Source organism: Centroberyx gerrardi, chromosome 14 (assembly GCF_048128805.1).
Source record: "Centroberyx gerrardi isolate f3 chromosome 14, fCenGer3.hap1.cur.20231027, whole genome shotgun sequence".
Classification (NCBI taxonomy): Eukaryota; Metazoa; Chordata; class Actinopteri; order Beryciformes; family Berycidae; genus Centroberyx; species Centroberyx gerrardi.
In genome coordinates this window covers 22,420,084-22,433,372 of record NC_136010.1, presented here as the reverse complement: position 1 = coordinate 22,433,372, position 13,289 = coordinate 22,420,084, and the positions used below count along the sequence as shown (strand labels likewise).

Here is a 13,289-nt window from a genome sequence, read left to right as displayed (position 1 = left end):
ACAAAATCTAATTAGGCATATATTAGCTTTAGTTCAGTTAATGGGTGTTGCATCTCACCTACTACTGTAAATAACCTGCATGCTGTGTGTGTGTGTGTGTGTGTGTGTGTGTGTGTGTGTGTGTGTGTATTTGTCAGCCAGCCAGGTCAGTTAAAATGGCAGAGAAAAGAAAAACATACATCCGATCATTTTTCAGTGCACCGAAACGCCAAGTAGAAAGACCCCAGTAATATCAAAGGCAATTTGATAAAATCTTCATAAGAAAGGAATGAAGTGCTTATGGAAATGTTTCATAATGGACCTCTATATACATTTAATACAACAGTACTTTTGGCGGCACCTTTGGTGTCCCCTTCAGGAATTGCTCTTGAGAAATGTTTCTGTTTATTGTCCCCCCCAACAGTGAAATGAAATATCTGCCCTTGGATTCAACACATTAACATTGCTTCCCATGGTCAGAAAAAGTCGCCAGATTTGTCGCTAGTCGCTTTTGAGAAATAAAGTCGCCAGGGGGGTCTGAAAAGTCGCTAAATCTAGCGACAAAGTCACCAAGTTGGCAACACAGATGCCAAAATGTACTATAGAACCGCGTAGGCAGGCTGTCCGTGTCCGCTACTCGTCCGTGGCAATTTTTTGGAGTATATACTGATATACTCCAGAAAATAGTGTAAGGCACTGGCCTTACAATCAGCAGCTTAATTCACATTCTCAGCCAGAATCTGACGGCTGGCCAAACAGTAGCGTATTAAGCACGATTTTTGCGGTTAAAAAAGTGGGGGGGACACATACAGGATTTTGAAAAGAGGGGGGGCATGTCCCCCCCCGTCCCCAGTGGAAATTACGCCCCAGTCTAATGCACCTAAATGCGCGGAGTCTATTACCGAAAGTTCAATCTGAAACAGCCACAAAATGTATGGTCAGTTTTAAAGGATATTGGCTCCACATCTTCTAATAAAGCAAAGTCTCAAAATATCAGTTTGGAAATTGATGGAGCCATATGTCATGAGAAAACAAAAATTGCCAACCATTTTAATGCGTTTTTTTACCACTGTAGCCTCATCCCTGGTAAAGAAGTTACAAGCCTGTAAGGGATACTATGGGTTTTCCTTTGTTCAAAACTTTTACCAAAGTGTGAACATAGCAAACGACATGTTTGAGTTAGATATGGTAACAGAGAGCAGTGTCTTCAATCTTCTTTGCAAAATGAATATTACTAAAGCAACTGGACTAGACAATTTGCCAGCGAGATTTATAAAGGATAGTGCCAGCATAACAGCAAAAATCTTGATGCATATTGTGAATCTTTCTGTACACACTGGAAAGTTCCCAAATGTTCCCAAATTTTAAGTACCAGTCTGGTTTCAGGACAGCTCACTCTACAAACACGTGTTTGATCAATCTTTTTGATTACATAAAAATGGAGAGCGAGAAAGGGAATTATACGGATATGGTCATGTTAGACTTACAGAAGGCTTTCGATACCGTTGATCATGGTATTCTTTTAATGAAATTGAAATGTGTGGGCCTTAAAGACATAGCTGTGAATTGGTTTAAATCCTACTTGGCAAACAGGAAACAGGTGTGTAAAGTTGGTGAGGCCCTGTCCACAGTTATGGAGGTCACATGTGGGGTACCACAGGGCTCCATTTTGGGACCATTGTTGTTTTTAATTTATGTCAATGATATGCCGGCAGCAGTGACATCTAAAATGAGGCTTTACGCAGATGACTCTACCTTATTAGTATCCGGTAAAGATACCAGAGTTATACAGGAAACTCTTAGTAGAGAACTGTCTCTGGTAAGAGACTGGTTGATTGACAACAAACTGTCTTTACATCTGGGAAAGACAGAGTCCATTTTATTTGGCACTAAACACAAGCTTAAGAGAAGCGATACAATCAAGGTAGAGTGTGAAGGAAATATTATTGAATCCAAAACCAGTGTCAAATACCTTGGAGTCTCTCTCGACCAATCTGTCTCTGGGGAGGAAATTGCAGCTACAATCTTATTTAAAACTGCAAAAAAGCTTACGTTTTTATATCGTTACACTCGTTTTTTTAATATTAAGGTTAAGAAACTTTTAGTTGCCTCATTAATCCAGTGCCACTTCGACTATGCCTGCTCCGCATGGTATAGTGGACTTTCCCAAAAGCTTAAAAACAAAATGCAGGTAGCACAGAATAATGTTATCAGATACATGCTCAATGCTCCTCCCAGGACACATATAGGACCTGTAGAAATGAAGGAAGTTGGATTATTACCTGTTGAAGATCGAGTTAAACAACTGAAACTTAACCATATGTTTGATATAATTCACAAAAGGGCCCCAGAATATATGAACTGTCAAATTGATATGGTTGGAAGTCAACATAATTGTAACACAAGAGCAAGCATTATGTCATGCAGTGTTCCTTGTGTTAAAGGTAAAATAGCAGGAAGCTCATTTTTCTATACTGGGATCTCCTTATGGAACAACCTGCCCCTGCATATTAAACAAAGCCAAACAAAGGCAATTTTTAAAACAAAAGTTAAGGCGGCTTTGTGGGGAGTGTTGATGGGTCACTTTTAAGGGAGGGAGTTTGAACCATGGGCGAGGGGTTGCAAGGGGGACTAGTAGGTTTATCCTGTAATTTTGTTTGTTTCCATCAAATTGTTTGTTTCCATGTATTGTGTTTGTTTGTTTCCATCGAGGACCACTTTGGAAATAAGTGTTTTTAGTAATGCTTTTAAGTGCTATCCTCTGGGATTTTGTGTCATGATACTCCTTTGAGTTGTTGTGCTTTTAAATTCCTAATAAAAAATCTAAGTAGAGGAAAATCTATATTGGAGTATAAAGTTCAAAATTGGCAGATTTACCTTTTTTAAGATGCAGAAGAAAACTGTGTGCAGTATAACTGTGGTCGGACACTTTTGGAGCCTCTAGCCTCATACCTCTTATGCTTTGGGGTAGAAAGCTGAAAATTGGCTTAATGGCCTTTTTTCCCCCACATATAAACCGTGTGTAGTCTATTTGTGGTCAGACACTATTGGAGCCACCGGATTGGCCAGATGCATAGGAGATTATAGTACATATAGTACAGGCACATCACAAAGTGCAGAAACAGAATAAAAAAGAGCGATCAATGCCATCAGTACACAGAACCATAACAAGTGGCAATAACAGTAACCAATAACAAACACACACACACACACACACCGCCTCCTACTGCACACTGCTTCTTCTTCTAACTTCTTCTTCTAACAGCGTTTCAAAAACTTCTGTAGCTAGAATTTCAACCCTGCGAATAGTTGAAGTGGGGTACAGTTTTAATAGCGGATGTCACACTAGTTTTAATTTTGTCGTCAGTTATCACCTCATCCACGACGGCCAGCATGCATTCTTTCACGGTTTCGGAGTCTGTGAATGGCCTTTTCTTCTTTGCCAAGATGCAGGATACACGAAGGGAAGCTGCTGCAGCTCTCTCTTGGTCTGTGCATGACCGCACCAGGTTAAGTCAATACGGCTCCGATCGTAAGATGCAATCAAACAAAGCGTCCCTCTCCTGTGATCCCTCGGGAAAGTTTGGTGTTTCTCAATGTGGTGCCTCCGAATATTATATTCTTTAACTACCGCAACGCACTCATTGCAAATTAAACACATTGGCTTGGCGTTTGGAGATAGCGGTAAAATAAACAAGTATTTGCCAGTCCAGGCAGGGTTAAAACGACGGTTTTCATTGTCACTTCTACGTTTCAGGGTTGACAGAGACATATTTTCAGAAAAAGTGGGGGTCGTCTTATATTCGAGGACTAGACAAACGTGTTCACAACATCAGATATTTTTTTGAATGGATAAAGTACCGGTGTAAAACCGACTCCTACACGGAGTGTTGCATTATGGGTTGTTTGTAGCCTTCATGTTGCTAGGCTAGCGAGTGTCTGTTTATAGTGAGTCTGTTAGAGTCAGTCAGCCCCAGAAGTGTTTCGTTAGTCCAGTTTAACCTGCAGGAGTTTCTGAAGGCTCGTGTAACGTTTTTCTGCCACGGAGGAAATAAATTCATGACGAGTGAAAACGAGTCCAAATTTTTATAAAATAATATTACAATTAAAATATTAAAATTGCTATTAAAATAGCCTATAATTCAAGCTCGCTGGGCCACTCAGAGGTTGCTTCTGGACCGGATGTGGCCCGCGGGCCGCCAATTGAATAGGCCTGCTTTACACTAAAGATTTCTATTCCCAAAATAATTTTAGTTTATTCCTACAATGTGTTTGTCTTGGTTATTTACAAATACGATATAGCCTATGTCAACTTTCCAGCCTATGTCAACAGCCCCTTCAAAAAATGTGTGGATAACCCCAATGCTTATTTAGTTATAAATAGAAAATAATCTCCTTTAAGAAATATGATTACAAGGAATACAACATTGAAGGTGGAAAAAAGGCAAAAAATGATTGGTGTAGCACTTTGACCTTTCAAGACTTTTCCTAAAAACACATAAGTACACAAACTTGTGTACACGTGCACACACACCAGCACATACACACACCAACGCATACTCACACACACACACACACACACACACACACACACAATAGCACTGTACATTTACTGCATATCTAATGCATTTCTGGCCAATCCAGTGGCCTATAGGTGGTGCTAGAAGGGTCAAAGATGTCTATAATGTACTATATAATCTCCTATGCATCTGGCCAATCCGGTGGCTCCAATAGTGTCTGACCACAAATAGACAATACACGGTTTATATGTGGGGGGAAAAAGGCCAATAAGCCAATTTTCAGCTTTCTACCCCAAAGCATAAGAGCTATGAGGCTAGAGGCTCCAAATGTGTCCGACCACAGTTATACTGCACACAGTTTTCTTCCGCATCTTAAAAAAGGTAAATCTGCCAGTTTTTAACTTTATACTCCAATGTACCAGACCTATTTTACATTTACTGTAAATGCATTTGACATCTATGGCACACCTTGCCTGTAGGTGGCGTTACAGGTCCCAATAATGCCTAACTACAAGAATTGAGCAATTGATTGTATACAGAATAAGTAAATCTGCAAGTATGCCAAATTTCAAGGTACTGTATGCCTCCAGTAGAAAAATTTAAATGGACCCAAGGCATCCAGATGTAACAATCTGTGAGGGAAACAGGAGGGTTAAAGAGTAGAAAAGTGTAGAAAATACACACTAAACTAGGATTCATTTTTCTTTTATTTCTTTTATTTCTCTGTCAGTTTTACAGTTGTGTGTGTGATGTGAGAGAGGCCACACAAACATTAACTTCTGTCAGTGATGGTTATACCAGTCAAACCAGTCAAATGTGTGTGTGTGTATGTGTGTGTGTGTGTGTGTGTGTGAGAGAGAGAGAGAGAGAGAGAGAGAGAGAGAGAGAGTGAGTAAAAACTGATCTCTGTCTCTAGTCAGACAACATTTTCTTGCCAGTTCACCTACTGGTCAGCTGTTAGTCTTCTGGGTTTGTTTTTGAGCTGTTCAGTCCTACAAGCCAGGGCATTAGACTGGCCCCTCCCATAGGAAACACAGAGAGAAGGAAGTGAGAAGTGAACCAAACAAATCCAGAGTCCAACAACTATCGACTAGGTAAGTTGCCAAGAATGTGTGCTCTAGCCCGCCTACTGTTGTTTTTAGTTTGACTGAGTCAGTTTTCTTGATTCCTTCTTTCCTTCTCGAATCAAGGAAATACATTCCTGAATGGGACTTGTAACTTGAGATGTTTTTTTTGTGTGTGTATGGCACAAGAGGAAGAGACAGAGAAAGAGTGGGAGAGAATAATACACACATACAATATGTACATAATATACTGTATGCTGCACTATTAGTGTGTGTTCTGTTAAGTGTTTCTTCTCTCTTGCCCTCCTCTTGTGGAAACGTTGTGAAAAGCCCCATAAGGGAAAGACTGAAATAGTATCGTCCAGCCTGAGTTGCTGCCACAGCCCGTAGTATTGCCCCGCTTACTTACTGACAGCTCTGGGATCAGCTATCTGACAGCTAAAATGCAAAGAGTTTCATTCCAAAATGAGGTTTCCACGAAACTGATACAGTACAACTCACTATTCAATATTATTGAAGTTCTTAGCTATCTTGAGTCCTTTAGTTACACAATAGCACTCAAGAGCATGAAATAATCTGTGCTTTTTAAATAATAAAATAATGATAATAAAATACCGAAGACAGAAGTGGAACAAGCAGCTGGTAAACCCAGCAGCTGTGAACATGAAAGTCATGTCAATCAGTTCCTTGTGTGAATGGCTCAAGAATTTCCCCTTTTTTCTCCACCACATCATGTTCTGATCTTAATGCTGAGGAACATGAAGTGGGGTTGAGTCAGAGATCTGGAGCAGAGGGATATTTAAAGCCTCTCCTGCCCCCTCGGTGGGTAAATAATCAGCTAGGATGTGAATCAGGCTCTATTTGTATGGTAATGTGTGCTCGAGAGGGAGCTCTGTGTGTGTGTGTGTGTGTGTGTGTGTGTGTGTGTGTGTGACAACCTCTGTTAATATGTTGCTCAGCAAACCTCGGGGAGAGGAGCCTTCCAGTTTTCTCTCTCTAATAGTGTCAGCTGAGACGGGGGGCAGGGAAGAGGAGAAGGGGAAGCTTCTCTCGTTCCTGCGCATGACTGAAAAAAATGATAACGCATTTGTAGATTGTTTATGTGCACACATGTGTGTGTGGGACATGTACATACAGTACAGTGTGTGTGTGTGTTTGTGTGTGTGTGTGTGTGTGTGTGTGTGTGTGTGTGTGTGTGTGTGTGTGTGTGCGTGCTTGCGCGCGTCAGTGCTTTCTTGTGTATTTGTCCTGAATTACCCTGCATTTTTTTATTATCTGGCTTACCAGATGGGACACTTGCTCCTGCCTAGACTTGTTCAGTCCAATCAACAGTGAATGAACAGTCCCAGTGTATTTAGCTAGTGGCTGTTAGTGGGTGCTTCGTATGTCATGTGTATTACCAAATAGCGTTTCAAGGTCAGGACTTTGCTCAAAAATAAGAATAATAATAAGAATAATGTAGTAATTCTGTATTTTTTTGTGCACACAAACAGTAAATATCTCATGTTTGCGTGTGTTTGTCTGCATACACAGATTGAAGGTGAATGCACCATGAGGTCTTCTTCCCTCCTACTCCTCTTCCTCCTGTCGGGGGTGTGTGGCGTTCAGGGGGCATCATATATCAGAATTTGTGCCTTCAACCTCCATAGCTTTGGGGAGAGCAAGGCCAGCAAGCCCAAAGTCATGCACACACTTGTCAGGGTAAGACAATGACAGAGGTGGATTTTATTGAGCTATAGTTTTATATTTGATTCTTGCCTGGGACATCTGGGGTCAAATGTTTTTTTGTTTTTTTTTATAAGCCCCTTGTTTTTATCCCATTTGCATAAACCTGTGGATTTTGCTCTTCTCTCTGAACTTTATCATTTCACCCCGTTGTTTTATTACTATGCAAATAACAGGACTTTTTTCATTACTGTGATGTTTGTCTGTGTGTGTGTGTGTGTGTGTGTGTGTGTGTGTGTGTGTGTGTGTGTGTGTGTGTGTGTGTTCCAGCTCATCAGCCGCTGTGATGTGTGTTTGCTTCAGGAAGTGAGAGACAGCAAACAAAAAGCTTTACCGCAGCTGTTAACCCAACTCAACAAGTGAATAATCACACACGTGCACACAACCACACCCAAACACACACAGTTACCCACTGACTACACACAAACAGTTCAATACGGTGCAACACAGCTCTCATCTCATCGCTCTCATCACTTCTCACACAGAGACACACAGCCTGTTCATAAAGTTTTAACAGTTGTATTTATCTTTATCCTGACTCCCCTCCATTTTGCTGTCTGTGCCTCTTCAATATCTCAGGTATGACAGTGTTCATGAGTATAAAGCTGTTGCCAGTGAAAGACTGGGCAGATCTGACAGCTATCAGGAGCAGTATGTGTTTGTGTACAGGTGAGCTGAACTGTGTGTATACATATGTATTTATGAGTATCTAGAGTGCAAAGACAACCTTTGTACAGGCAGTAATGGTAAAGTTGTACTTGTTGTATGTGTGCAGAACTGGATCAGTGACTTTGATGGACCAGTACCAGTACCCAGACAATCTCCCAGGAGACGTTGACGCTTTCTCCAGAGAGCCTTTTGTTGTTCGCTTCAAAGCCCCCAAGACAAGTAGGTTCACTGACACACAGGATTCCCATATAAATGATGAATAAATTATGAAAAGTATGGGGAATTTACATTTAAGTTGATGCGTATAAACACAGCAACCTTCCTCCACATCCTCCCTGTTTGCCTCTCTCTCTCTCTCTCTCTCTCTCTCTCTCTCTCTCTCTCACTTGCTTCAAAAAGGAGTGAGTTACTTGGCGGATTTGTTCCATCATTTTGGTCAAGTCAACAAGTGTGGTCGTATAAAAAGGAAATAAAATAAAAAAAAACAAATCATGCTTTGTTTGTATAAATACTTTTTGATACAAGTTGAGGCTTTGTGGTTTTGGCAGGTTTTGACAGCAGGTAGTCTCTGGTTAACAGTAATATCGGTCTCTCTCCTCTGTGTGTTTAGCTATAAAGCAGTTTGTCCTGATACCCCAGCACACCACTCCATCCAACACCACCAAGGAGCTTGATGCTCTCTATGACGTTTTCCAAGATGTCAAGAAGAGGTGGAAAACTGAGGTAGGAAACCAATTTGCAAAGTTAAGTTTGCTGAATATAATTGGCATGAAGATAATCATAATCACAGCCAGAACTGTTTAAACAAAGTTTAAACAACATGCGGTAAAATAAAATGTTGTATGTGTAGATTATGTAGTGTGACCCTCAGCATTGCTGTGCGTAGGATGTGATGTTCCTGGGGGACTTCAATGCCGACTGTGGCTACCTGCCCAAGAAGAACAGAAAGGATGTTCGTCTGATTAGAGACAGTGCCTTCCTTTGGCTGATTCCTGAGAAGATCGACACCACCGTGCGAGAGTCCACCTCCTGCGCCTACGACAGGTAAACTCACACTCTGTATACAGGTAGTGACACATCAGCCACAGTTATAGAGGAAACACAGCCTCCAGCCTTCATATTTATTGTTCTCATGCCCCAAGATAGTTTTCTAATATGTTGCACTTTTGATTTTCATAAGTTATCTAATTGATGTATTTTTGGATGATGCTGTCATGATATTTTCAAGACCCAGTAACTGTTGGTTACATTTTGTGCACTTGGTTCTGGCTGGTTCTGCTCTTGTACATCGTTTGGAAAATCCTGCTCAGTATGCCTTTAACTACAAGTACTTCTAGTACAAGTAGAGACCGCTCTATGAGATGAGGAATGATGGAGGTCTCACTGTATTATAGTAACATAACGCAACTGTGAACCTATGTGTGCACCCATGAGAGGTAATAACACCTCATACAGGTGTGGAGTTCTCTATATATTGACGTAAGACCAACTAAATTACTGCATCACTAACTTAGCATGCCTTTCACCTGCACAGTCCACCATATAAGCCTATTCCAGGTAACAACACACTACTAGAACTATTAATGAAATATGTGACATAAACCTGTTGAAGTTAACTTCAGCACATTTGCTATAGTTTACAGTATAGCAACCATACTAAAGGGTGAAGATATTTCTAAGAAATATGATGTGTCAATTTTTTATTTTTATTGTATTGATTTTAATAGGATTGTTGTACATGGGGAGAAGTTTGCCAGAGCCATTGTGCCTCTTTCAGCCAAACCGTTTAACTTCCAAAAGGAATACCGACTCACAGAGCAGCAGGTAACCGCACTATATTTGATGTGTGTGTTTGTGTGTGTGTGTGTGTGTGTGTGTGTGTGAGAGAGTGAGAGAGAGAGAGAGAGAAAGAGAGAGAGAGAGAGAGAGAGACAGAAAAGCTGATTAAAGTCTAGATGTATTGAACTAAAACACAGTAAACTATTTGACAATTAACAATGGACTAGTTTAAACCAAAATTCTAGTATAGCTTAATCTAGTCTAGTCTAGTCTAGTCTTGTTTGAGTGTACTTGAGTCAAATCCTCCATGTTTCACAGCTGGAAGCATGCCTGGTGTTGTATGGGTGGATGTTGTCAGTGGTTTATTGTGTGGTGTTTCTGCTCAGGCGCTGGACGTCAGTGACCACTACCCAGTGGAGGTCCTGATGAAGGCCGGAGCATCCAGACAACAGCAAGTCTCCATCAGCCTCCTCCTCATCCTCCTCGCCTTTACATTCACCTGCAGCTGAGCAAACATGCAAACATGTGTGTGTGTGTGTGTGTGTGTGTGTGTGTGTGTGTGTGTGTGTGTGTGTTCTTGTTCGTGTGTGTGTGTGTGTGTGTGTGTGTGTGTGTGTGTGTGTGCATGTGTGTGTGGTTGAGGGAGCTGTGGGACCTGAGTAAGAACTGTGCAAAAGGAGATCACATATATACTAAGCAAACCAGAGAAGTGAACCATGAAGATGTACTTTACCACCCACTGGCCCTCATTCATCAAGCTATCATATGATCAACACTGATCTTAAAGTGGGTGTACGCTCATTTCACCACAAAAGTCGGTATTTATCAATTCCATCATTGTCATAGCTATTGGAATTACAGGCATTTTAGGCTGCCACAGATTTTTTTGGTGTTAAGTTTAATATCAGACGATTTCTTTCTGTCCTGAGAATTAAGATGGCTTTCTTCTTTCTTTGTAGAATTACATTTTAGAGACAAACCTCCTGGAGTGTCCTTTTCTCAGTTGAAACACTGCTGACCGATAATGCAATTGCTTGCCAAATTTTGCTTTTATTACAGCCTTTTTAATAAGATTGCCAAATAAAACACTCTTGGTGGCAACCTCTGCAACCAAAACATCAACTTCTGCTTTGGTAAATTTCTGCTTCTCGGATCTTTTGCTATGTTCCAGTCTGTAGCTTGCATGTTTTCTGCGCCAAGTCTTCCTTTTTGTAGGCCAAGAGTTGCCAAACTCACTTAATTTTGTGTGTCATATGTAAATGATCAATTCCATGGCTGCCTCTGATTTATCAATCTATGATGTACTTTGCTCTCATTTTGGTGCCGTGACAAAGTTTCATGAATCATACGTGACCTGTTTTAGGATCATTTTCACAATAGATTCTATGCTCTTTTCCATGACAGCTTGATCAATGAGAGCCATTGTATTCAACACTGGTATGGACATGTAAAGAAAACCTCTCAGCCCACGTTCTTTTGCTTCCTTGTCTGCCAAATGGTAACAATAGCTGTAGTAATAAGCCTACATGGACTCAGGGATGGAGTACAGCACATACATTGACCGTAATCTCAATCTCAGGACAGCATGCATGATGAATTGTTGTGAACCAGTATAGCATCATGAGTCTCCAACATGTGGAGATAACCTGCCAAATATCAGATTCTGATAACACTCCATAGCAATGCCTCTCAAAGTTGGGTGCTTCAGGGTGTTCCAGGCAGTCCACAGAAAAATTAACAATAGTTCAAATTTACTATTATGTAATTTACCAGATAGAACAATAATTGATCCACCTGTCTATCTGTTTGGTAATCCTCATCCGCCACAAGGTGTTATTTTTTGTTTTGTTTTTTTGTTTTTAAAGAAAAAAAAAAGTATTTCAAGGTGATATATTTTATCTTGTACTGAAGAGATTTAGGGCCACAGCTGAAAAATGTCAGAATTCTGAGATTGAAGTCAGAATTCGGAGAATAAAGTAATTACTTTACTTTTAGTTCAAGTAAAGACTTTATTCTCAGAATTCTAAGATTAATCTCAAACTCAAATAAAATCTTAACATGTGGTCCTAAGCCTCTTCCGCATTCTTGCCTAGTTATCACTATCATAAAATGGTGTTGCCGTGTATATATAAGCAATGAGTGATGCACTTTGTAAATACTGTTGATGGTTTAATGGAATACTATTTTTCAATGGAATGCTGTTTTTAATAAATTTAGAAAGTGCGACTTCCCTCCTTTTTTCTCATCATTTTATTGAATTTTCTGCAGACATGACAAAATCAGTTTAGCAGTTATAGGACATGGCAAGGTGTCTGTAATAGAAGACCCAAAAACCCACATACCTTCCCACCCCCCCATACCCCCACCCCATCATCCCATATTGGTCGTGGCCACTAAAAAGAAAGGATAAAATAAAAATAAGAAAGTATAAGTGAAATAAGAGGATAAATAAATAAACATATGCAGAAATAGCGATTAACTGCAATAAACAACCAATTCATAAATAAATAAAAATAAAATAGTAGTAATGATAATAATAATAATAATAATAATAATAATAATAATAATAATAATAATAATAACAATAATAATAATAATAATTAAAATAGGTGAAATGGAAAAAGGCATATAGTAGAATAGACGATAGGTAAAGAGGATTTGTAGGGAAGGAATAGTGAGGGTCCCTCTCCCTCTCTCCAGTGAACTCTACTCAGGAAACACCATCAGCATCAGGAATGATAGTGAGATCATTAATAAAGACTAGGAGGGGACTCCAGGTCTTGTGAAAGGATTTCAGACATCCTTTCAGTGAGAATCTTAACTTTTCAAGTTTTACTTAAACTTCCTATATCCATCTGTCATGTGTTGGGGGGAGGCATATTTCCATTTAAGAGGGATGGAACGTCTGGCCAACAGGGTGGTAAAGGCAATGACACGCTGTATTGTAGTGGGCATATTCTGAATTGGGGGGAGACCAAACAAAGCAGTCAGGGGATTAGGGTCTATATTTGTGTTGAGGGCCTGTTCAAAAGTTTTAAATACATTGGACCAAAAGTCTGTCAGCCTCGGGCATGTCCAAAACACACACAATATTTTTGCCAATTTAGTGTTGGTGAAGTGGGCTCTGTGGAGCACCTTGCACTGCAGTAGGCCGTCCCTTCCGCATATAGATGAAGAATGCACCAGGCCTAGGATGTCGCTCCACTGGCTGTCTGAGATGTCAACTCCCAAGTCGTGCTCCCAGGAATCTTTGAGGGATACAGTGGGGGCTGGATTTAGGGAGTCAATTATGCCGTATATTATAGATATCAGCCGCTTTTGATCAAAGTCAAGGGTAAGAAACTGCTTAATTTTCGATTCAGGGGGGTGGTTGGGCAAATGGGGAAATTGTTTTGGACAAAGTGCCTTATTTGGAAAAAACGAAAGAGATGGCTGCTGGGCAAGTTATATTTAACTGACAGGGATGCAAAAAATGAGAAGATCCAATCCTCATACAGGTCATTAAGTGTTGTAAGACCATTGGTTGACCAACTACGAAAGGCGGGATCAGAGC

The 13,289-nt window shown here is 40.3% G+C and overlaps 1 protein-coding gene across 1 annotated transcript; it reads left to right on the top strand.

Moving 5' to 3' along the window:
- Positions 1-5,464: 5,464 nt before the first annotated feature.
- dnase1l1 (deoxyribonuclease I-like 1) lies at positions 5,465-11,962 on the top strand. Its single transcript, XM_078288020.1, has 10 exons — positions 5,465-5,593; positions 7,097-7,264; positions 7,559-7,647; positions 7,868-7,957; positions 8,064-8,176; positions 8,568-8,680; positions 8,844-9,001; positions 9,685-9,781; positions 10,123-10,921; positions 10,958-11,962. Exons 2-9 carry the CDS (start codon positions 7,115-7,117, stop codon positions 10,243-10,245), a joined length of 933 nt encoding a protein of 310 aa, XP_078144146.1. The 5' UTR covers positions 5,465-5,593; positions 7,097-7,114; the 3' UTR covers positions 10,246-10,921; positions 10,958-11,962.
- Positions 11,963-13,289: the final 1,327 nt, after the last annotated feature.